General features: G+C 44.4%; 1 protein-coding gene across 13 annotated transcripts in view; it reads left to right on the top strand.

Annotated features, from left to right (window-relative positions):
* RAP1GAP (RAP1 GTPase activating protein) overlaps positions 1-25,563 on the top strand; it is a 269,542-nt gene that overhangs the window by 170,305 nt on the left and 73,674 nt on the right. Inside the window, exon 1 of one of the 13 annotated variants that reach the window (XM_088459481.1) lies at positions 6,184-6,497. The exons of the other annotated variants lie outside the window; for them this stretch is intronic. Coding sequence (XP_088315607.1) covers positions 6,411-6,497 — 87 coding nt within the window. The 5' untranslated portion in view covers positions 6,184-6,410. Of the gene's footprint in view, positions 1-6,183; positions 6,498-25,563 lie in introns of those variants that run through there. 13 annotated transcript variants of the gene reach the window in all.

The following is a 25,563-nucleotide window of genomic DNA, read 5'->3' as shown; positions in this document are numbered from 1 at the left end:
GAGAGGGGAGGCAGATGTAGAGCTTGTAGGAGAGGGGAGGCCGATGTAGGGCTTGTAGGAGAGGGGAGGCAGATGTAGAGCTTGTAGGAGAGGGGAGGCAGATGTAGGGCTTGTAGGAGAGGGGAGGCAGATGTAGGGCTTGTAGGAGAGGGGAGGCCGATGTAGGGCTTGTAGGAGAGGGGAGGTAGATGTAGGGCTTGTCGGAGAGGGGAGGCAGATGTAGGGCTTGTAGGAGAGGGGAGGCAGATGTAGGGTTTGTAGGAGAGGGGAGGCAGATGTAGGGTTTGTAGGAGAGGGGAGGCCGATGTAGGGTTTGTAGGAGAGGGGAGGCCGATGTAGAGCTTGTAGGAGAGGGGAGGCCGATGTAGGGCTTGTAGGAGAGGGGAGGCCGATGTAGAGCTTGTAGGAGAGGGGAGGCCGATGTAGGGCTTGTAGGAGAGGGGAGGCAGATGTATGGCTTGTAGGAGAGGGGAGGCAAATGTAGGGCTTGTAGGAGAGGGGAGGCAGATGTAGGGCTTGTAGGAGAGGGGAGGCAGATGTAGGGCTTGTAGGAGAGGGGAGGCAGATGTAGGGCTTGTACGAGAGGGGAGGCAGATGTAGGGCTTGTAGGAGAGGGGAGGCAGATGTAGGGCTTGTAGGAGAGGGGAGGCAGATGTAGGGCTTGTAGGAGAGGGGAGGCAGATGTAGGGCTTGTAGGAGAGGGGAGGCAGATGTAGGGCTTGTAGGAGAGGGGAGGCAGATGTAGGGCTTGTAGGAGAGAGGAGGCAGATGTAGGGCTTGTAGGAGAGGGGAGGCAGATGTAGGGCTTGTAGGAGAGGGGAGGCAGATGTAGGGCTTGTAGGAGAGGGGAGGCAGATGTAGGGCTTGTAGGAGAGGGGAGGCAGATGTAGGGCTTGTAGGAGAGGGGAGGCAGATGTAGGGCTTGTAGGAGAGGGGAGGCAGATGTAGGGCTTGTAGGAGAGGGGAGGCTGATGTAAAACTTTGAGAGGAAGACGAGCCGAGCAGCAGCAGTGAGGACGGACTGTCTGGAAAGGAGACCAGATAGCAGGAGGTTACAGTAGTCCAGTCTGGAGATCAGGAGCAAACGCAGGATTTTTTATTATATATACATATATATATATATATATATATATATATATATATACTTACCATGCTCTCCCCTTAAATCGGGACACTCATGAATTACACAGATTCTGTTGCTGGCTAACTTCAGGCCTGCATTTCACCTGGTTTTTAAACAGCCACAGAACCTGTGTGATTCATGAGTGTCCTGGTTTAAAGGGATAGTATGGTAAGTATATATATATATATATATATATATATATATATATATATATACATACACAATACCAGTCCTGTAATCTGGCACTCCTTGCTTGAAAAATAAGTAACTTCTCCAGTGCCCTCCTTAGGGATAAATCCCACAGATACAGGGAGTAGACGAGAGGCGGCACTCACAAGACTTGTCTGTTATCACCAATATTTATTTGTAATATTTATTTTTTTATTGGAGTACAAATAAATATTGGTGATTGAAGACAAGCCTTGTGAGTGCCGCCTTTCGTCTACTCCTTGTGTATATATATATATATATATCTATATATCATACTTTCCAACTCTCCCTCATTGTCAGGGAGACTCCCTGACATAGTAGCAATCTCCCTGTCTCTCTGAAGAGTGTAGCAATCTCCCTGATTGCACCTTACTCCCATTATGAAGCTGTTACTGTGTATTAAAAAAAAACCCAGATATATACATTCAAATGTGATCATTAGTATCATTTCCCTGCATTGGGTATAAGGCACAATGATCCCTATGGCTACATGTATTTTCTGAAAAGTATTAGTTGGGCTCATTTACATTTGTACGTAAGCAGCAGGACACGCCCACTTTACCGCCGCGCTCATAGGTGCTGCTTTCACTATCTCCATGAAATGCTTTTTCAAAAGTAGGTAAGTATGATGCATAGATATATATATATATACTGTATATATGCTATATAGCAGCGAAAAATTTGTCCTGTCTTTCTATACAAATCCACAGTTTACAAGCCACGATTGTGAAATTTTACATACGAGCGTATTAAAACACGGCGGAGGCAACTAAAAAAATTTGAAATCGGAATTAATTACTGTTAATTTTTAATTAATGAAAAATCACAATTTTTGCATAGCATTCGCCCTCTACAGGTCAGGTATGGAATTACAAAAGGATTTAGCTTATCTACTATTTTTTCTTTTCTATCTTCTCTACTATATCAAAGCGAAAATTTGTACTTCTGTCTTTCTATACAAATCCACAGTTTACAATCGAAGATCGTGACATTTTACATACAAGCGTATTAAAACATGGCAGAGGCAACTAAAAATTTTTTTAAATCAAAATTAATTACTGTTCATTTTTAATTAATTTAAAAGCACAATTTTTGCTGGACGCTCATTGTGGGGCCTCACGCCATATGGGTAGGGCCTCGGAGCAAGCGTTTTGTGTTGTCATGTTTTGTCATGATCTTAATGTTTATTATCGAAGAGAGCTTTAGCAGGCTTTGCCAGCATTCTCAGCTCTCTGACTATACCAAATTACGTAACAACATTTACTTCTTTCTTCCAACTGTGTCAAAATTATGACTTTGCAAGGACCCTGCTGTACTGTGAGCTGCCAAAATATTACAAATGGAACGCTTCTCCCAAAGTTTTTCTGCACAGAAAACAGGGAGTCGCTGTAGATGGTCATCTTGGTATCAGAGCAACAGAAGCTCTTGGCCGTGTTTACACTGTACATCCGACAAATTTTTAATGCTTCTATCTCCGAAGTTTGCTTACACCGTTACAGGTCCTACTTCCTTCAAAGGCCTTAGGACTGTTGATGGGGAAGTTTGTCACACTTTTCGTGAGGCCTGCCTAAGGAGACGGTTGGAGGATGATGTGTAAACAAACATTCTGAAAATCCCGGGCAACTCCGGGTACTCCAGCTAGTATATATATATATATATATATACACACAAATACATATATATACAGTATACACACATACATATGTCACATAAACACTACACACACACACAGGTTATAGATGGGGATGGGACCTGACATTGTCATTAGGCCTCTCCCCCTAGTGGCAAAATGCTGCGATTCTCGGGTCATCCGGAAGAGGGCAGGGCCAAATGGCGTGATTCTAATGGGATCGCATCATATTGGCCCCGTCTTCTCCCGATTGACCCGCGAATGGAGGCATTTTGCTTTAGGGGGCTGGGGCTTAATAATATGGTGCTCGGTTTTTCGTCTGTCAGGGGGAGGTTTCTGGGTACCCAGAACCCCCCCTGCGTGCGCTACTGGAGATGACCAGTGAGTGGATGAGGATCTTAGCTACCTCCAGGGTGAAAAAGAGTCTTATCCTCAAAATGTATCTATATTCCCTATCACATTGCAGATCTGCATCCTAAGACGCAGCCATCGGATCATCTGCGAGACCATCAACCTTCTTAGTAACTCTGAAGTTACACAGATTGGCCCTCGCAGCTCCGGAGCCGAAGCCGGGAAGTCTATGTTGTTAGGCGGAGATCCTGGCTTTGGCACTCCGGGTTTCCGGGAACAGAGGCCGGCATTGCCCCTTAACGACGCAGTGATTGTACATAGATGTGATTGTAAATAGATGTGATTGTATATAGATGTGATTAGAAGGACACTTGATACTTCTGATAAATGAATGTGGCCGACGTTAGAGTAATCTTTGCACAAAACTTCCTGATTTTTTTCATTAACGGTGTAAAGACGATATAACCCACTGCAGACTGTCCTTATCCTAGTAGAAGAATGGCAAATAGTAACAAACCGGTCGCATTTCCTAAATAGCTGCAGTATTGCACATAATGGGCCTGATTCTGTGTCGGCTCTCTCCATGACGCATGTAGCCATCTCTACCGTACAGCGCGTGCGCAGAAGTGACTGAGTCAGACGCATCTTTGCTGGATCTCGCTTTGCATGAAATAGGTGCCATTGGGCGACGTCCATGCGAACGCACACAACAGTGCCGTCCCGTAGGCGTGCCGCTAGAGGTCCGCGCGATTCTGAATCGCGCATACGGAGAACGGAAGCCTGTCTCTGATGCCTTCATGCAGCCACTCTGCGTCCTACCCAGAATCAGGCCCGAGGACACAAGGCCTTCCCCAGGCAGGAGTTGGGATTTATATTATAGCGCTGTTTCTGCGTGCACCGCGGCTCGGAGACCCATCTGCAGAGTTCAGTCTGTCCCTGTGCAGACGACATTGTCCTACCTGGTATACGTGTTTATCCATCTCAGTGTCACAAAGCTGACAATAGGAGCTGGGAAACAGGAGACGGGGTGGGGGGCCAGATACCTGAGCTGCAGGGGAGGGGAGGGGGGGGGAGCAGGTAAATGAGGAATCGCTGCTGAAGGGAAATTGATCTGGGAGGAGAGAAAACATGAGGCTGAACTGGTCCATACTCAGTACCTGTATGCATGACAGCAGGCCCAGCTCTGCACTCAGCAGGTCTGACAGTCCTCCCCTGCCCCAGCAATTGTCACTGACCGCCCCCCACATGGTGACAGTGACGTCCGGGACAGGTGCTCCCAGACCCTCAGACACAGGTCACTGACCTGGAGGGGCGACTCAGTAATGACAGACAGTAGACAACATTCCCAGCCTGACTTGTATAGAGTCAGCCACACAGATGGGCGCAGTGACCCGTCCGGGTGATAGCACATCGCAATATTATTCATTACAGACTCATTACTATTAGAACTGGAACTTTCAATGAGCAAGTGATAGTGGGCATGATTCAGGGATGGACGCAGTGCCGCTGTTTGCACAGTTGTGCGATTATCGGTGGTCTGCGTATGTCTCTCTGAGTTGCGCTACGCATGCGTCAAGCGCCATTACCGATTTCGCTCGCAGCGAGGAATGATTCGCAAATTGATTGACAGGCAGGGACCGTGTGTGTGGTCGGCAGTGGGGAGGTGGCAACGTTTAGGGGGCGTGTCTCTGCCCTGTGATTGCAATACCGTACGCAATGAAAATAACTCCGGCGTCTCAGTTCCGGTGTCCATAGGGTTGCTTGGAAGTCCTATAATCGACTGATCGGTGACCTAGGCTGCGTCTCTGATCGCAGTTGCCTGGATGTGTGAAGCCGCCGGCGCACGTCTCAATACAGATCCCGGCGGCTGCCTTATTTGCATATTTGCGCTCAGCCACTGGGTACAAATTTGCAGCTCTGTATCTCGCTCTGTGAAAGTTAGGAATAGATGGCAAGCTCTTGGGTCAACCATTGTAACCTTGCACGCAGGCCCTTCTTTCCCCTGTTTGTGTTATTAAGCAGCCTAGATTTATTACTGTGATGTTCCCGGAATACGCTGGCGCTCCATAAGTAACTGCTAATAATAAATCCAGGAGGTCCAGTCTGAGTGGTAACCCTACAAAGCGCAGTATAAAGGTGACCACACACTAGGCGTTCAGGTCACGATCCAATATCGTGTCCGATTGCTCCCCCTGCAGTCGTGGGCACGATTTCGTGTTAAAAACAATCCAAATTGACCCACAATCTATCGTGCATCCTAACTATTCCAGTGCATCGTGATAAGATTTTCAGATCTTGCCTGCAGCAGGCAAGGTCTGAAGATGTGATGTACAACCAGTGGGTACGCACATCGGCATCGTAATCATGAGTAGAGAGTCACGATTAGGACATATTTTACACGATCTGTCGTACCGATGCGTCGGAATCGGGCTGATCATGTAAAATATTGCCTAGTGTGTGGGCACCTTCAGTATAGTAAGTCATGGGACGTTACCTTGCCACGTGAGAGGTAGGGATAGATGGCAAGCTAATATAACAAAGATCCATAATCGTGCACTGCATGCTCAGCTGCAGGAATAGATTGCAAGCTCTTGGGTTCCAGAGTGGGATCAGTCTGGATTGTAACCCATACAGTACATCGCTGCAAGATTCAATGACAGAATAATGATCAGCTTAGCAAAACTTTAAATCAGCACATGACTTAAGAGTAGATGGCAAGCTCTTGGGTCATGGTGAGACGGATGGAGGGAAGCCTTTTGCTGCAGCCCAGTGTGAGTGAGCGGACCCCGTCGGTGGCCCTGCTGCACTTACATCACCAGGCACCACTCTCTCTCTTCCTGGTTTGTGCTGGGAGAACAGCTGTTCCCTTCTCTTCCTGACTGATCAGAGCTCCGGGGCGGCTGGCTGTGCGACTGTACTGTACCTGCCTCCTTGGCAGCAGCTGTCTCAGTGCCTGGCTCCACGCCCATTAAACACACATGTACAGGGAGTCTGGCAGAGCGTGAAGGCATGAGAGGCAGCCGGGAGGGAGGGCACAGCAGCCAGAAGGTGGCGAGCAGCAGAAAGTTTGGGAAGTTGTCAGTGAGCCTGTAGCCGATGAGGGGAGAGCAGTGTGGGTGCAGGATGGCTGGCAGCAATGGCTATGTGTCCCCTGAGCCTCCTGTGTCCCTGGAAGCCTATTGTGTGAGTATATTACATGGGGAGCAAGTATTGTGTGAGTATATTATATGGGGAGCAGCGTACTGTTTGATTATATTATATGGGGAGCAGAGTACTGTGTGAGTATATTATATGGAGAGCAGAGTACTGTGTGAGTATATTATATGGAGAGCAGAGTACTGTTTGAGTATATTATATGGGGAGCAGAGTACTGTGTGAGTATATGGGGAGCAGAGTACTGTGTGAGTATATTTTATGGGGAGCAGAGTACTGTGTGAGTACATGGGGAGCAGAGTATGGTGTGAGTATATTATATGGGGAGCAGAGTACTGTTTGATTATATTATATGGGGAGCAGAGTACTGTGTGAGTATATTATATGGAGAGCAGAGTACTGTTTGAGTATATTATATGGGGAGCAGAGTACTGTGTGAGTATATGGGGAGCAGAGTACTGTGTGAGTATATTATATGGAGAGCAGAGTATGGCGCGAGTATATTATATGGGGAGCAGAGTACTGTGTGAGTATATGGGGAGCAGAGTACTGTGTGAGTATATTTTATGGGGAGCAGAGTACTGTGTGAGTACATGGGGAGCAGAGTATGGTGTGAGTATATTATATGGGGAGCAGAGTACTGTTTGATTATATTATATGGGGAGCAGAGTACTGTGTGAGTATATTATATGGAGAGCAGAGTACTGTTTGAGTATATTATATGGGGAGCAGAGTACTGTGTGAGTATATGGGGAGCAGAGTACTGTGTGAGTATATTATATGGAGAGCAGAGTATGGCGTGAGTATATTATATGGGGAGCAGAGTACTGTGTGAGTATATGGGGAGCAGAGTACTGTGTGAGTATATTATATGGGGAACAGAGTACTGTGTGAGTATATTATATGGGGAGCACAGTACGATGTGAGTATATTATATGGGGAGCAGAGTACTGTGTGAGTATATTATATGGGGAGCAGAGTACGGTGTGAGTATATGGGGAGCAGAGTACTGTGTGAGTATATGGGGAGCAGAGTAATGTGTGTGTATATTATATGGGAAGCAGAGTACTGTGTGAGTATATGGGGAGAAGAGTATTGTGTTAGTGTATAGCATATGGGGAGCAGAGTACTGTGTTAGTGTATAGTATATGGGGAGCAGAGTATTGTGTTAGTGTATAGTATATGGGGAGCAGAGTATTGTGTTAGTGTATAGTATATGGGGAGCAGAGTATTGTGTTAGTGTATAGTATATGGGGAGCAGAGTATTGTGTTAGTGTATATTATATGGAGAGCAGAGTATTGTGTTAGTGTATAGTATATGGGGAGCAGAGTATTGTGTTAGTGTATGGGGAGCAGAGTATTGTGTTAGTGTATATTATATGGGGAGCAGAGTATTGTGTTAGTGTATAGTATATGGGGAGCAGAGTATTGTGTTAGTGTATAGTGTATGGGGAGCAGAGTATTGTGTTAGTGTATATTATATGGGGAGCAGAGTATTGTGTTAGTGTATAGTATATGGGGAGCAGAGTATTGTGTTAGTGTATAGTATATGGGGAGCAGAGTATTGTGTTAGTGTATAGTATATGGGGAGCAGAGTATTGTATTAGTGTATAGTATATGGGGAGCAGAGTACTGTGTTAGTGTATAGTATATGGGGAGCAGAGTATTGTGTTAGTGTATATTACATGGGGAGCAGAGTATTGTGTTAGTGTATAGTATATGGGGAGCAGTCACTGAGTATTGGAGTATGTGTTGCTGAATGATGGCACTGTACGGCTAATAGGGGGTTACTATGGATGAGCCTAGGAACATGCCACCACCTCGCCTGCCTGTATAATACCTCTCTGTCCCATCACAATTCTCTTCTTATTCTCAGGTCAGTAGTTCTGGGGATGATGAGGCACAGAAATAGCCCATTCCCTGGGAGACACTGTGCAGGGGCTGGGGGTGATGCTAGCCGGGCATTCGTACTACTGATCAGATGGAGATTACAGCCCCCTCGCAGTTGTATGACCTGTGAGGGGCTTATTTACCCGGATCTGATGTCAGGAAAGGTGTCAGTAACAAGTGACCTACAGTCACAGCCTCGATGTATGCACAAGTATCATTCACAAGTATTGTGAGGTGTGCCCTGGTGCTGCCAGCCTGGGGTCACAGAGGCGTTGTGTGGGGCATTACTGTATATTACGTGTTACTATTGTATGTTATTAGGGAGATTATTACACACTTTACAGATAGATTATGTCTGTACTGGGACTTATCGGCCATATGACGGCTCATTCTGTTATATGGTCAAACCGCTTCCCGTATTCGCATCATTGCGCTGTATAAAGCCCGACTCCTAGTCGCCATCAGCGTGGATTTACACCAGCCTTGGCGCATAGATTTGTCTGCGTGTGCTCCCCTTTAACTAGCCCACAATTCCAGCCAACACGCCCTCTACATGCCCACAGTGCGCAATACAATCCTGCGATGGAACGCCGCCAGTGACTGCCCACATTTATACCGACTCATCTGCATATGTAAATGCGGCAGAGATCTGTACTGTACGTCTCTGAATCACCCAGCAGTTGCGTATGTTCGGGCTGCAGAGCACGGCGGTTAGCACCCATGCAGATTCCGTGTCAGGCCGGCTTGTGGAAGGGGGGCAGGAAGACCCCTTCCACAAAGCGTCACTAAAGTGAATTACGCCTATACTCTAATATCAGCGCAACAACTGCAAATTGGCGCAGTATTTCCAACCATACAGTCAGCCGTGTGTGTGGCTAACTAGGAGTTAATTGTGCCACTCGGTGCCGGTTTATGTGGTCTAAGGAGCCCAATTACTAATTATCAGGGGTTTTTTTACCCGATAATTAAAATTTATTATCGTCGCCATTCGCTGCAATTAGAAATTATCTACCGCCGGCATGTGTCATCTCACACGTGTAAGGTTGGGGTCTCCGATAGGTACCCGTCACTGCGATGTGTAAAAGTAAAGTGATCGTATTAGCTGCTGTGCATGTACCCTGTACCGCAGATCCCTCTCCCGGTGCCTATAGGATACACCATAACGCCATTGCATTGCGGAGCTTGGTGTGTTTGGACAGAAGGTAGCCCTTATAGATTTTTTGGGGGGCTGCTTTTCCTGCTTAAGACAGGAGATACATCTGGGGGATACATTTTTTTGCTGTTATTTTCAGGTGATATCCCGCAATTAATAATTAGCATCCGCTGATAACTCACCTCCCAGGCAGCTCTTAAATCCCAGAACCACCCACATAACCTCCGTAAGCCATCCTGCCCAGCTATCTCTCCTCTGTACACTCACACGTCCCACTGACCCAGTACTGTGACTATATCATATAGTAACCATTTGCAATATAATATGTAGCACTTATCCTCATGTATCAAATTCCCATTTCCCTATAGAGTGTTAGCCTTTGAGCAGGACCCTCTTCCCTCCTTGTCTGTTATCACCTAGTTTCGTCTTATTAGTCTTATTACTGTTTTGTTCCTAATTGTAAAGCCCAATGGGATACGCTAGCGCTATATAATAACTGATAATAATAATATGTACAAGGATAGTCGCTATGTAATCCATTCCATGACTGTCAGTGGATACCTTCTTGTATGTCTGTATTGCCCACTAGATTAGGTTCCATGAAAAGGGAAAACGTAGCCAGGCCATGCCCAATTTGGTGCCCTGGGCAAGTCATTAAGGGTGCCGCATCCATGCCCTAATATCTGACACCCTGGTGGTCCAGGGTGGTAATGAGTAAAGAAAGGGCGTCTTAATGGGATCTTACTAGCTCTGCCAACTTTGGAAAGCACAGAGTACAGTACCGTCTGTGTCGACCCTTCCCCACAGGGGTCAGCGCCATTCCTCAGCTTGCCAAACGCCAGATCCTCTCTTGCCTCTGGGCGCTGGCTTAACTCCGCTGGCTACTTATCTCTCACCGGAGTTCACCTGAACAGGAAGGGAGCCAGTATAAACTCTTTTGCAAGAGTCCTTTTGCCACCAGGGTTTAGGCATCCGGTAGTCTTCTGAATTGACACAGCGTTCTTTATCTTCCATCTGCCGCCTGTTCTGTCTTCCAGAGCGGGGTCATTAATACCTGTTCCAGAGCTCTTCTGTGATCCCCCTCCGCCGTTGAACTGAGTTTGCGCCAGCCAATAAAAGCCGGAGCAAATAGGAGGAGTGATGAGATCGGGCAGGCCGTGTTTCGCTTACTGCGGTCGCTCCTGATTGGCTGCTGGTCTTTGCCTAATAGGAAAAGTGGCTCCTCGGTCGACGCTGGGAGCTGATACTCCGGGTTTTTGACCCGAAAATTATAATTTCTTATCGCCGCCATTCGTGACAGTGAGAAATTATCTGATGGGACACATCTGTACAACTGTCCAGATTTCCAGACTGTCCGGAGTAATCCCGGATGGCTGGCAGTGTGGCACACCGCCCCCTTCTGGAACTAGTTCGCCCCAGATAAGTGCCTAGGTTGCATATGCTCAGGGCCGGCCCGGAGCGTAGCATTGGATAAAGGTGAGAGTGGGTAGAACATTTACTAGAATCTGAGAAACGAGAGGAGGGATCAGGTGAGCTGGGGGGCCAATGACGCTAGTCCCCAGAATCTGTGAGTGTCCCTAAATGTGAGGTCTGGTGGTTTTATCAGGTGCCCAGTGAGTGACAGAATGCATCTAATACACTTTACACTGGCATGGGTTTCCTGTGTCCTCAGCGCACATGATATAATCCCGATAGCCCCCATACGTCACTCCCGGCCCATAGTGCCTCTGTCTCTCTGTAGGTGATGTTATGTGATGCCTAGAACCTTGTAGGGTCAGACATTAATATCCGTCTTTCCTCCAGTAACATTATCTTTCTGTATAATCTGCCTGCAGCGTGGTCTCTCTGCGCCAGCCTACGTGACGCCTATTCTCTGAGTAAAGTATTTTTACAGTGTTTAAAGGGTTTTTTCTCTTTTTTTAATGTATTTTTTTATTTTTATAAATGTCATATTTAAAACCAATGAAACTGAAAGACTGGATCCCAATCACTGCGCCTTCATGATCCAGCTAGACGAGGACATGTGCGTTCCCCCATTTCATTTCCAGCCCTGGGTTATTTAACCCTGGCTGGTAGTGAAAAATAGGGGGGTCCTCCTGCCATAGTGACAACCAGTACTAGACTGTTCAGAATTAAACTGAAATCCTAATCGACGGTGAGACACCCACAAAAAATGTGGTGTCCCCCCTAAGGACATCCAGCAGCACAGGGCTCTTCTCCAGACTCTCTGGCCTTCAACAATAAGTTAACATGAATATAATATTGTTCTTTACAGGTGGACTACTGGTCCTAGCAAGGCTTCCATAACCTCGGCATCCAATGTCCCAGGGTTGCATCAAAGAGCCCTGGGCTGTTGGATATCCTTAGTGGGGAGACCTCATCTCCACTTTCCTATGGATTCCAGATTTGGGCTGAGCTGTCTAAGGCTGGTTACCACTACCCCACGCTGCGCGTCTTCCTGCTATAGTGGAGGCCATAGACAGTTATATAATGGAAGGAGCAGAGGAGCTCATTCAGACCCGCTCGCTAAGATGCACACTCTCACTGCTGCCGATGGTATGCAGTGTGTATGCATCGCAGTGTGCATGCGCATACCGTAGCGAAAGTTCACAATGCACTCGCTCGCTGCGCATAGACAGCCCAGCAGAGTGAGTGACAGGGGAAGCCGTTTGTAGGTGGTAACAGGGTCTGGCCATTAATAACAGGGGGAGTGGAGGTGCAAACGCAGGCGTGCCTGAGCATCTCAACAGCGTTTTAGAGGTGCGCATAATTATAGGACAGCATCATAGTACACGTCACCTGACCGGTTTTTACACTGAAGTGCTCGCAGTGCTTGCGGCAGGGTATGGTCAACCTCAAGCGCTGCGATCGCATCCGATGTTACCCGATGTAACGATGGTTGCATACACTTCCTGGACATGACGTGCACAAGTGGGCATCTTAAAACAGGCTGGTGGGTGTCTGCATACACTATGTGATCGCTCTCTAAGAAATACTGGGCGTGCTAATGCATTGCTGTGCGATTCTACTGCCTACGCAATTTGCATACACATTGTGCGAGCGATCGCATCTAGCGAGCGGCTCTGAATCAGGGCCAGGGTCCCCCAGCAGCACAGAGTATATCAGGATATGAGTGATGTGTTAGTGAGGACAGGTCTGCATGTGACAGGGGCAGTGACAGGATGTGAGGAGGGGAATGGAGGCAGCAGAAAGCCACAGACTGAGAGTTATATAGTGGGAGGAGCAGGGTCCCCAGCAGCACAGAGTATATCAGGAGATGAGTGATGTATTAGTGAGGACAGGACTGCATGTGACGGGCAGTGACATGATATGAGGAGGGAAATGAAGGCAGCAGGAAGACACAGACTGAGGGTTATATAGTGGGAGGAGCAGGGTCCCCAGCAGCACAGAGTTTATCAGGAGATGAGTGATGTGTTAGTGAGGACAGGCCTGCATGTGACAGGGGCAGTGACATGATGTGAGGAGGGGAATGAAGGCAGCAGGAAGCCACAGACTGAGAGTTATATAGTGGGAGGAGCAGGGTCCCCAGCAGCACAGAGTATATCAGGAGATGAGTGATGTGTAAGTGAGGACAGGGCTGCATGTGACAGGATGTGAGGAGGGGAATGGAGGCAGCAGGAAGCCACAGACTGAGGGTCTCATTCAGACCCGCTCGCGAGCGCAGGATGCTCGCAAGCGGGTCGATGGTACCCAAATGCGCATGCGCACGACGGAGGCGCCTCAGTCGTGCGCATGCGCGAGACCCGGTGAGCGATGGGAAAGCCGTCGCTCGGGGTCTCGCACCAAAGGGGGCGTGCTGTCGATGGTGAGTGACAGCATGCCCCCTTTGGTGGGTGTGCCGGGGGCGTGGCTGCCCAGACGGAGGCGTTCCCATGGGAACGCCTACCGTCTGGGTCCGGCCCCACTGACATCACTAGTGATGTCAGTGGGAGTGATTTTGTCTCTGATAGAGCCAAAATCACTCCAGGGCTTGCGGCAGCGAGACCCTACCGCAGGGTCACGTCGCAAGCCCGATGGTCGCGATGGTCTTGACCATCGCGACCATCATCATGGACGCTCACATAAGCTGTGGGTGGTAACCCACAGCTATGCGAGCGTCCAAGAGGCCGCTCCAATTTTAGGTAGCCCAGCCCTGATTCAGAGCGAGCGCTCTGGTCAGAGCGTCCGGCTCTGAATCAGGCCCTGAGAGTTATATATTGGGAGGAGCAGGGTCACCAGCAGCACAGAGTATATGAGGAGATGAGTGATGTGTTAGTGAGGACAGGGCTGGATGTTACAGGGGCAGTGACAGCTGAGTAGTGTCGCAGATAAGTCTCTGGGTCCGATTCAGAGATGGATGAAATTGCAGAGCCGCACACTGGCCCAGATTCAGAGCTGGACACTCTGACAGAGTGCTCGCTTTGAATCAGGGCCGGGCTATTTTTTTTTTTTTGAACGGCCTCCTGGCCGCTCGTATAGCTGTGGGTGATTGACAACTATATCGAGCGGCCAGGAAGATGGTCGCGATGGTCAAGACCATCGCTACCATCGGGCTTGCGACGCGACCTTTGTGGTAAGGTCTCGTTGCCGCAAGCCCCAGAGAGATTTCGGCTCTAACAGAGCCGAAATCTCTCCCATTGACATCACTGGTGATGTCAGTGGGGCCGCCCCCAAACGGAGGCGTTCACATGGGAACGCCTCCGTTTGGGCAGCCACTCCCCTGGCCCGCCCACCAAAGGGGGCGAGCTGTCACTCAACATCGACAGCTCGCCCCCTTTGTTGCGAGACCCCGAGTGACGGAGTGCCCGTCGCTATCCGGGTCTCGCGCATGCGCATGACGGAGCCGGCTCACCATTGACCCGGTTGCGAGCGCACAGTGCTTGCGACCGGGTCTGAATCAGGCCCACTATCGGCTGTACAATTCCGTCCATCTCAAATGTAAATGCAGCCGGAGGTGTATGTAGGAAACTGGCAACTCCTGGCTGCATCTGCGATCTCAGCGCTGTGACTGGGGTCGCCACCTGGGATCTCCATCGCAACCGATGGTCGCGATGGTTGCTTCTTTGGCCAGGCTCCGGTAGCTGAAGATCACCGCCGCCTAGCCGGGTCCTGGCAGCTGCGAGGCCAGGCAGTCTGCATCCACTGGCGCAGGCCCTAGCTTCGCCCCTCCCAGAAAACAGGGGCAACACGTCCCCGCTCTGCCCGCCAAACACTGAAGCATGTCAGTCGTGCTGCGGCTTAGGGGAAGGGGGTCTGCGAGCTAGATTGCAGGACCCCTTCCGCACAGGCGCAGAACGGCTTCTGGGCATGCGTGGTCCATAAACCATCAGAGATGTATGCTAACCATCGGGTTATACCAATATACGCACACACGCCATCCAATCCTGGTATGGCAGTATTGCTAGTTACATGGGTTTCCACATACAAGTTTTTTCAGCTTATGATAAATTTGCCCCCAAGAGACTTATGTGTGAGCTGTCTAGGACGGCATTTTGTGTCCTCTTGGCACAAAGTGACAATTTGCACAGTACTGTAATAGTGAACGCCTCAGGCAAGCCGTGACTGCGCCATAATCACCCAGCACAGGAATGCTGCAGCCCCATGCTCCTGACCTATATTTGGTCCAGAGAATCCTGTTGTATCACTCGAGCATCTTAAAGTCAGGTCCGTTTCCATCTTTACTTCTGCTGGGTGTATGGAAATTGGGCTGCACCTAAATATTCTGGTTTTGGACTTTTGGTTAGAACTAGGGGGTACATTTACTAAAAGGGAGTTTTAGAAGAGATGTTGCCCATAGCAACCAATCAGATTCTAGCTATTACCTTCTAGAACAGCGGTTTTCAACCGGTGTGCCACGGCACACTAGTGTGCCGTGGCCGATTGTGAAGTCAGAGCCACCGGGCACATTTTACTGTACTTCAGCATCCCAGGCCGCTGAGCTCCTCTGGGAGACTCAGGCGGGACCGGGTAGTGACCTGCAAAGATGCGGCGGCGTGACATCACAGGTCACGCACGCCGCGTTGTCCACTGCCCTCCAGCCCGCTCTGCCAGCCAACGCCCTGCGCCAATCAGCCAGCCCGCACTCTGTCCAGGCAGGCTCTGCAGCCTGCCTGGAAGCCCGCCCGCACGCGATCCTGCTGCAGTGTGAGTGACAAGGGGGGAAGAAATGTGGGTTTTGTGGGGACCAGACATTTTTTTCTTCTTCGTGGGTACCAGCCATAGTTTATTTTTTCGTGGGAACCAGTCATGTCATTTTTTTTAGTGAGAACCAGTCATATGTTATCCAGCCATATATTTGCCTATTTAGTGGGGAACCATGTGTTTTGTTTTGTTTTTTGTTTCTGTGGGGCCAGCCATAGGTATCTTTTTCTGTGGGGAGCAATTCTGTGGGGCGCAATGTGGTATGGTTGTTTGTTTTTTTTGTGGGGAGCAATGTGGGTTTTTTTTTCTGTTAGGCCAGCCAATGGGATTGTTTTATTCTTGTGGGGGCCAATGTAGTGTGTTTTTTATTCTTGTGGGGGCCAATGTACTGTAGTGTGTTTTGTTCCTGTGGGAACTAATGTAGTGTGTCTTTTCATAGTCCGCGCACACTGCATCGCCGGATAGTGTGCCTTGGCAATTTTAAAATCTTGTGTAGTGTGCCGCGAGTTAAAAAAGGTTGAAAATCACTGTTCTAGAAGGTGCTTGTTAAATGTTAAGCATAAACGGATTGGTTGCTATGGGCAACATCTCTTCTAAAACTCACTTCTAAAAACTCTCACTTTAGTAAATTTACCCCTAGAGTTCTAAGGGCCTGATTCAGAGCCGGACGCAATTAGCGCTCGCTCGTCCAGAAAATAGGGGTGGCTATTCAAATGAACCGTTCGCTGTTTGCGGTCTGTTCACACTTCTAGGTCTGAACGAGCGTACAAAACTTGCGGTCGGTTTTTGGGAAACTACGCCCCCTGGCCGCTCGCATCCTACGTCATGTCCGCTATTTATTAGATTAATCGAGTACATCGAACAGGGTATGAACTGCTCGCTATTCTTGTGGTTGGTTTTTGCTACCACAATTTTGCGAGCAGTTCTGGCTATAAAATAATCCAGTGACATGGTCAATGACGCTGCTGTTTTAAATATGCACACCCATAAAACGCCCGTTTTGACCTTTAAGCACGCCTGCGATCGGATATCCACTCCCCGTTTTCAAGCACCTTCCCCTGTTACCACCCACATACGCCTCTTTCTGTCACTCAAATTAGCAGGCATTCGCTATTTTGTGAGCACATGAATTTCGGCCGCACTGACTGGTTCGCGCATGCGTATAACGATCCGTACGCATGCGCAGTTGGGCAAACATCGCTCAGAGCGAACGAGCTGCCGCTTACGAGTGGCTCTGAATCAGGCCCTAAATTTGGAAAAGTTCTTGAACCTTAGAAACGTTAAAAATGATAGAAAGCCAGAGAGGTTTGGCCTTGCGTCCGTTGAAGCTAGTTCTGGAACATTTTGGCATTTCTTATTGCAGGGATCGAGCGTAGTGGGGCTGTCAGTTAAGCTGCATACACACACAACGATTTTGTTACCAACGATTTTATGAACGATTTTCTGTCAGATTATCTGTCAAATTTTTTAAAGTGTAATGAATGATTTTGTGAACTACAAACGATGTTTGTAACTTCCCATAATGAAAATCGTTCAGTTGGTCAGTCAGAATGAACTACAAACGGGAACGCGCATGAACGATAATCGTTCATCGTTATAACTAAGATATTGAACGATTTTTTCAACGATTGAACGATAACGACATTGTTATAGTTAAATTGTTCAAAAAATCGTTACATGTGTATGCACCTTTGGATCTAAATAACAAAGGTTCAAATACGCTATAATTAATTATTTTTTTTATTATTATTAATAATAAAATACAAATTTTAGCCCTAATTGCTGAACCAGAATCACGAGTCGCGTATTTCAAAAAGTACAGATCAGGGTCTGCAGACGATTCTTCGCCTACGAACCGATGAAGTTGGATTTGTTTGTAGAACTGACAAACTGGCGTTTTTCACAAACAGCGGATCAGACGCATAACTGTGATTAGTGGATCTGCCGCTAAGTCCACGATCGTCTCAGGAAGCTTCACCTGAAGTGGGAGATCATGTGATCATTCCATCCTTTCAGATCCTCACAGAGAGACCGGGATTTGTAGCAGATTTGTAGATAATTGCGGAGTGATGAGAGTTATTATCAGCGTCCTGGATTAGGAAGGTCCTTGTGTCTCATGTAACGTGTTTGGTGAGTTACACACCTAGTGCAGGTTGGATGTTACGCTCTGTCCCCTGATAAAAGCAGGTATCTAATTAGAGGCTGGCCTCCATTATTATACTACTAAACTCTAATTATGCATCTCTGAATGATGGCCCAGATGTTATTATTAAACCACTGGGCCTCCATGTATATAATTAATGCAATTGCAGAGTATGACGTATTCTAGATATATAACATTCCGTCTGTAGCTACCAGGGACTCCGTTACAGAGACACACAGCATACGTATATTGTGGGATGAGTGGGTCCCAGGTAAGTGGCTCCTGAGCCGCTGTTGTTGTAACATGGGAGGAACTGTTGACACTTAGGGGTATATTTACTAAAGTGCGGGTTTATAGAAGTGGAGGTGTTCCCATAGCAACCAGTCAGATTCTACTCTAGATAATAGCTAGAGTCTGATTGGTTGCTATAGGGTAATGTCTCCACTGCTATAATCCCGCACGTTAGTAAATATATTCCCCTTAGACTTCAGCCTGATTGCGTCCCCCGGACAGTTGTGTTTTGCAGAGTGTGAGCAGTGCGGCTTTGTGTAACCGTACTGTGATCACTTGGGTTAGGATAAATACCCGTACTCTACTATAATGTAATGCATAGGGAATTAGATCTCTAATGTATAGAGGATAATACTCTTCTCTGTGGTGTAATATATAGAGGATAATACTCTGCTCTGTAGTGTAATGTATAGAGGATAATACTCTAATCTATAATGTAATACATAGGGAATTAGTCGTCTGATCTCTAATGTATAGAGGATAATACTCTAATCTATAATGTAATACATAGGGAATTAGTCGTCTGATCTCTAATGTATAGAGGATAATACTCTGCTCTGTGGTGTAATATATAGAGGATAATACTCTGCTCTATAGTGTAATGTATAGAGGATAATACTCTGCTCTGTAGTGTAATGTATAGAGGATAATACTCTGCTCTATAGTGTAATGTATTTAGGATAATACTCTGCTCTGTAGTGTAATGTATAGAGGATAATACTCTAATCTATAATGTAATACATAGGGAATTAGTCGTCTGATCTCTAATGTATAGAGGATAATACTCTAATCTATAATGTAATACATAGGGAATTAGTCGTCTGATCTCTAATGTATAGAGGATAATACTCTGCTCTGTGGTGTAATATATAGAGGATAATACTCTGCTCTATAGTGTAATGTATAGAGGATAATACTCTGCTCTGTAGTGTAATGTATAGAGGATAATACTCTGCTCTGTGGTGTAATGTATAGAGGATAATACTCTGATATATAGTATAATGTATAGAGGATAATACTCTGCTCTGTGGTGTAATGTATAGAGGATAATACTCTGCTCTGTAGTGTAATGTATAGAGGATAATACTCTGATATATAGTGTAATGTATAGAGGATAATACTCTGCTCTGTAGTGTAATGTATAGAGGATAATACTCTGATATATAGTATAATGTATAGAGGATAATACTCTGATATATAGTGTAATGTATAGAGGATAATACTCTGCTCTGTAGTGTAATGTATAGAGGATAATACTCTGCTCTGTAGTGTAATGTATAGAGGATAATACTCTGATCTATAGTGTAATGTATAGAGGATAATACTCTGATCTATAGTGTAATATATAGAGAATAATTCTCCACTCTGTAGTGTAATGTATATAGGATAATACTCTGATATATAGTGTAATGTATAGAGGATAATACTCTGCTTTGTAGTGTAATGTATAGAGGATAATACTCTGATATATAGTGTAATGTATAGAGGATAATACTCTGCTCTGTAGTGTATTGTATAGAGGATAATACTCTGCTCTATAGTGTAATGTATAGAGGATAATACTCTGCTCTGTGGTGTAATATATAGAGGATAATACTCTGCTCTGTGGTGTAATGTATAGAGGATAATACTCTGCTCTATAGTGTAATGTATAGAGGATAATACTCTGCTCTGTGATGTAATGTATAGAGGATAATACTCCTGTAGTGTAATGTATAAAGGATAATACTCTGCTCTGTAGTGTAATGTATAGAGGATAATACTCTGCTCTGTAGTGTAATGTATAGAGGATAATACTCTGCTCTGTAGTGTAATGTATAGAGGATAATACTCTGCTCTGTGGTGTAATGTATAGAGGATAATACTCTGCTCTATAGTGTAATGTATAGAGGATAATACTCTGATCTATAGTGTAATGTATAGAGGATAATACTCTGCTCTATAGTGTAATGTATAGAGGATAATACTCTGATCTATAGTGTAATGTATAGAGGATAATACTCTGATCTATAGTGTAATGTATAGAGGATAATACTCTGATCTATAGTGTAATGTATAGAGGATAATACTCTGCTCTATAGTGTAATGTATAGAGGATAATACTCTGATCTATAGTGTAATGTATAGAGGATAATACTCTGATCTATAGTGTAATGTATAGAGGATAATACTCTGATCTATAGTGTAATGTTGCCGCCTCTCTTGCCAACTAATTACTTCCTCCCACTCCTGCATCCAAGATTTTGTCCGTGCTGCTCCCTACCTTTGGAACTCTCTCCCTCTCCCTATCAGATTCTCCACCTCTCTACAAATCTTCAAACGGGCTCTCAAGACCCACTACTTCATCATAGCCTTCCAGCTCTCATCCTAACCCACCACATGCTCGTTCCTCACTATCTTCCCCTTCTGTGTCACGCCTGTCTGTCTGCCCCTCCCCTTTAGAATGTAAGCTCTTACGAGCAGGGACCTCTACCCTCTTGTGCTTCTCTTTACATTTTCTTCTACTCCTTACTCCCCATGAGGGCACCTAACACATGACTGTCAGCTCCCGGCTGCTTATTGTGAGTGCGTTAATCGCTGTTGCAGCAATGTATATAAATCGTGTCCTTGTCCTGCACCGTAATGTACTGTAAGTTACTTGTTTCTTGTTCACTTATTAGTTTTATGCACTATGTAAGGCGCTGCGGAACACTTGTGGCGCCATATAAATAAAGGATAATAATAATAATAATATATAGAGGATAAATACTCTGATCTACAGTGTATTGTATAAATAATAAATTTACTGACCTATTGTGTAATGTTTATAAGATATTACTCTGATCTATAGTGTAATATACAGGGGATAATACTCTGTTCTGTTTTATACTCTATAGTGGATAATATTCTGCTCTGTAGTATAATGTATAGAGGATAATACTCTGATCTATAGTATAATGTATAGAGGATAATACTCTGATCTATAGTGTAATGTATAGAGGATAATACTCTGATCTATAGTGCAAAGTGTAGAGAATAATACTCTGCCCTGTAGTGCAATATACAGAGAATAATTCTCCACTCTGTAGTGTAATGTATATAGGCTAATACTCTGATCTATAGTATAATGTATAGAGGATAATACTCTGATCTATAGTATAATGTATAGAGGATAATACTCTGATCTATAGTGTAATGTATAGAGGATAATACTCTGATCTATAGTGTAATATATAGAGAATAATTCTCCACTCTGTAGTGTAATGTATATAGGATAATACTCTGATATATAGTGTAATGTATAGAGGATAACACTCTGATCTATAGTGTAATGTATAGAGAATAATTCTCCACTCTGTAGTGTAATGTATAGAGTATAATACTTTGATCTATAGTGTACTGTATAGAGAATAATACTCTGCTCTATAGTGTGATGTATATAGGATAATACTCTGATATATAGTGTAATGTATAGAGGATAACACTCTGATCTATAGTGTAATGTATAGAGTAATTCTCCGCTCTGTAGTGTAATGTATAGAGTATAATACTCTGATCTATAGTGTACTGTATAGAGAATAATACTCTGATCTATAGTATAATGTATAGAGAATAATACTCTGCTCTGTAGTGCAATATATAGAGAATAATTCTCCACTCTGTAGTGTAATGTATATAGGATAATACTCTGATATATAGTGTAATGTATAGAGGATAACACTCTGATCTATAGTGTAATGTATAGAGAATAATTATCCGCTCTGTAGTGTAATGTATAGAGTATAATACTCTGATCTATAGTGTACTGTATAGAGAATAATACTCTGCTCTATAGTGTGATGTATATAGAATAAATACTCTGCTCTATAGTGTAATGTATATAGGATAATAATATAATCGGAATGGGTATGAAGTCCTGGCAGCTGAATAGCCGCCGGTTCATATCCCGACGCCGGCATCCCGAAGTGAGAAGATCCCGACAGGGCAGGTAAGTACCCTATCCCTACTCCACCCCCCTAACCCTCCCTTAGTGGTGCCTAACCCTAACCTCCCCCCTAGTGCCTAACCCTAAACCCCCCATACCGCACCCTAAATCTAACCCTCCCGTGGGGATGCCTAACCCTAACCCCTCCCTAAAACCTAACCCCGCTCCCTAAACCTAACCCCCCCCCCCCCACTCCACGCGCGCTAAAGCTAAGGGCGCCCCGGACTTACCTCGTTCGGTCCGGCGGCCTTCGGCCTTCCGCTGTCCGGATTAAGATAGCCTATCTTAAGTCCCTTGTTGGAATTCAGGTGTCAGTATTGAGACCGGCGGCTGCAACTGCATCCCCTCTGATTTATAGTGATAGATATGGAATAGATAGATAGATATTAGATAGATAAATAAATAGATATGAGATAGACAGATAGATAATGAGATAGATAAATAAATAGATATGAGATAGATAGATATGAGATTGATAGATATTAGATAGATAAATAGATATGAGATAGATAGATATTAGATAGATATGAGATTGATTGATAGATATGAGATTGATTGATAGATATGAGATAGATTTATATGAAATAGATAGATATGAGATAGATAAATAGATATTATACAGAGAGATATGAGAGATACAGCTACAGTCAGGTGCATAAATATTCGGACATTGACTGTATTTTCATATTTTGGCCTCTATTCACCACCACAATGGCTTTGAAATGAAACAAACAAGATGTGCTTTAACTGCAGACTTTCACATTTAATTTGAGGGTAATTACATCCAAATCAGGTGAACGGTGTAGGAATTACAACGGTTTCTATATGTGCCTCCCACTTTTTAAGGGGCCAAAAGTAATGGGACAAACTAAACAATCCTAAATCTAACTTTCACTTTTTAATACTTTGTTGCAATTCCTTTGCAGGCAATTACAGCCTGAAGTCTGGAACGCATAGACATCACCAGACGCTGGGTTTCATCCCTGGTGATGCTCTGCCAGGCCTCTACTGCAAATGTCTTCAGTTCCTGCTTGTTCTTGGGGTATTTTCCTTCAGTTTTGTCTTCATCAAGTGAAATGCATGCTCAATCGGATTCAGGTCAGGGGATTGACTTGGCCATTGCATAACATTCCACTTTTTAGCCTTAAAAGACTCTTTGGTTGCTTTTGCAGTATGCTTCGGGTCATTGTCCATCTGCACTGTGAAGCGCCGTCCAATGAGTTCTGAAGCATTTGACTGAATATGAGCATATAATATTGCCCGAAACACTTCAGAATTCATTCTGCTGCTTTTGTCAGCAGTCACATCATCAATAAATACAAGGGAACCAGTTCCATTGGCAGCCATACATGCCCACGCCATGACACTACCACCACCATGCTTCACTGATGTGGTGGTTTGTTTTGGATCAGGAGCAGTTCCTTTCATTCTCCATACTCTTCTCTTCCCATTACTCTGGTACAAGTTGATCTTTGTCTCATCTGTCCATAGGATGTTGTTCCAGAACTGTAATGGCCTTTTTAGATGTTGTTTGGCAAACTCTAATCTGGTCTTCCTGTTTTTGTGGCTCACCATTGGTTTACATCTTGTGGTGAACCCTCTATATTCACTCTTGTGAAGTCTTCTCTTGATTGTTGACTTTGACACATATACACCTACCTCCTGGAGAGTGTTCTTGATTTGGCCAACTGTTGTGAAGGGGTTTTTCTTCACCAGGGAAATAATTCTTCTGTCATCCACCACAGTTGTTTTCCGTGGTCTTCCGGGTCTTTTGGTGTTGCTGAGCTCTCCGGTGCGTTCTTTCTTTTTAAGAATGTTCCAAACAGTTGATTTGGCCACACCTAATGTTTTTGCTATCTCTCTGATGGGTTTGTTTTGATTTTTCAGCCTAATGATGGCTTGCTTCACTGATAGTGACAGGTCTTTGGATCTCATATTGAGAGTCGACAGCAAATGATTCCAAATGCAAATGTCACACCTAGAATCAACTCCAGACCTTTTACCTGCTTAATTGATAATGAAATAACGAGGGAATAGCCCACACCTGTCCATGAAATAGCTTTTGAGTTGATAGTCCCATTACTTTTGGCCCCTTAAAAAGTGGGAGGCACATATAGAAACCGCTGTAATTCCTACACCGATAGATAAGAGATAGGTAGATAAATAGATATGAGATAGATAGATATTAGATTGATAGATAGATATGAGATTGATAGAGAGATATGAGATTGATAGAGAGATATGAGAGATAGATAGACATGAGATAGATATATAGATATGAGATATATAGATAGATTGATAGATATGAGATAGACAGACAGATCGATAGATAGATAGATAGATAGATAGATAGATAGATAGATATGAGATAGACAGATAAGAGATAGATAAATAGATGAGATAGATAGATAAATAGATAGATATATATGAGAATGATTGAGAGATAGATATGAGATAGATTTATATGAGATATATAGATAGATTTATATGAGATAGATATGAGATAGATAAATATATATTATATAGATAGATATGAGAGAGACAGCTATATATGAGATAAATAAATAGATATTAAATAGATAGATGTAAGATAGACAGATAGATATATATGAGATAGGTAGATCGATAGATAGGTAGATAAATAAATAGATATTATATTAGATAGACAGATAGATATAAGATAGATAGATTTTTGAGATAGATAGATATGAAATAGATAAATAGATATGATATAGATGGATCGATAGATATGAGATATATAGATAGGAGATTGATATATATTAGATTGATAGATATGAGATAGACAGATAGATAGACATGAGATAGATAGATATGAGAAAGATAAATAAATAGATATGAGAGATAGATATGAGATAGATAGATAGATATGAGAAAGATAAATAAATAAATATGAGATGTATAGATAGATTGATAGATATGAGATATACAGATAGATTGATAGATATTAGATAGATAGATCGATATGACATATATTGATAGATATGAGATAGACAGATAAATAAATACATATGAGATAGATAGATAAATAAATAGATATTATATAGATAGATATGAGATAGACAGATAGATTGATATATATGAGATAAATAGACAGATATATAGATAGATTAATAGATAAATAGATAGACAGATATATAGATTGATAGATAAATAGATGTTAGATAGACCGATATATAGATAGTTTGATAGATAGATATGAGATAGACAGACATATAGATAGATATATAGATTGATAGATAAATTGATTATGAGATAGATATATGAGATTGATAGATATTAGCTAGATATGAGATAGATAGATTTATAAAGATAGATAGATAGATACCGTATACACTCGAGTATAAGCCGAGTTTTTCAGCACAAAAAATGTGCTGAAAAAGTACCCCCTTGGCTTATACTCGAGTCAAGTGTAGCGTCCGTCCGGTCAGCGCTACACACTGCCAAACACACAGCCGCCGGAGCTGGCAGCTGCGTGTTTGGTGTAATCAGCAGC

The sequence above is a fragment of the Taudactylus pleione genome, unplaced genomic scaffold (genome assembly GCF_031769625.1).
Source record: "Taudactylus pleione unplaced genomic scaffold, aTauple2 ptg000912l, whole genome shotgun sequence".
NCBI lineage: Eukaryota > Metazoa > Chordata > Amphibia > Anura > Myobatrachidae > Taudactylus > Taudactylus pleione.
Note: the sequence above shows the minus strand (reverse complement) of the source record. Positions and strands in the feature narration are given on the sequence as shown.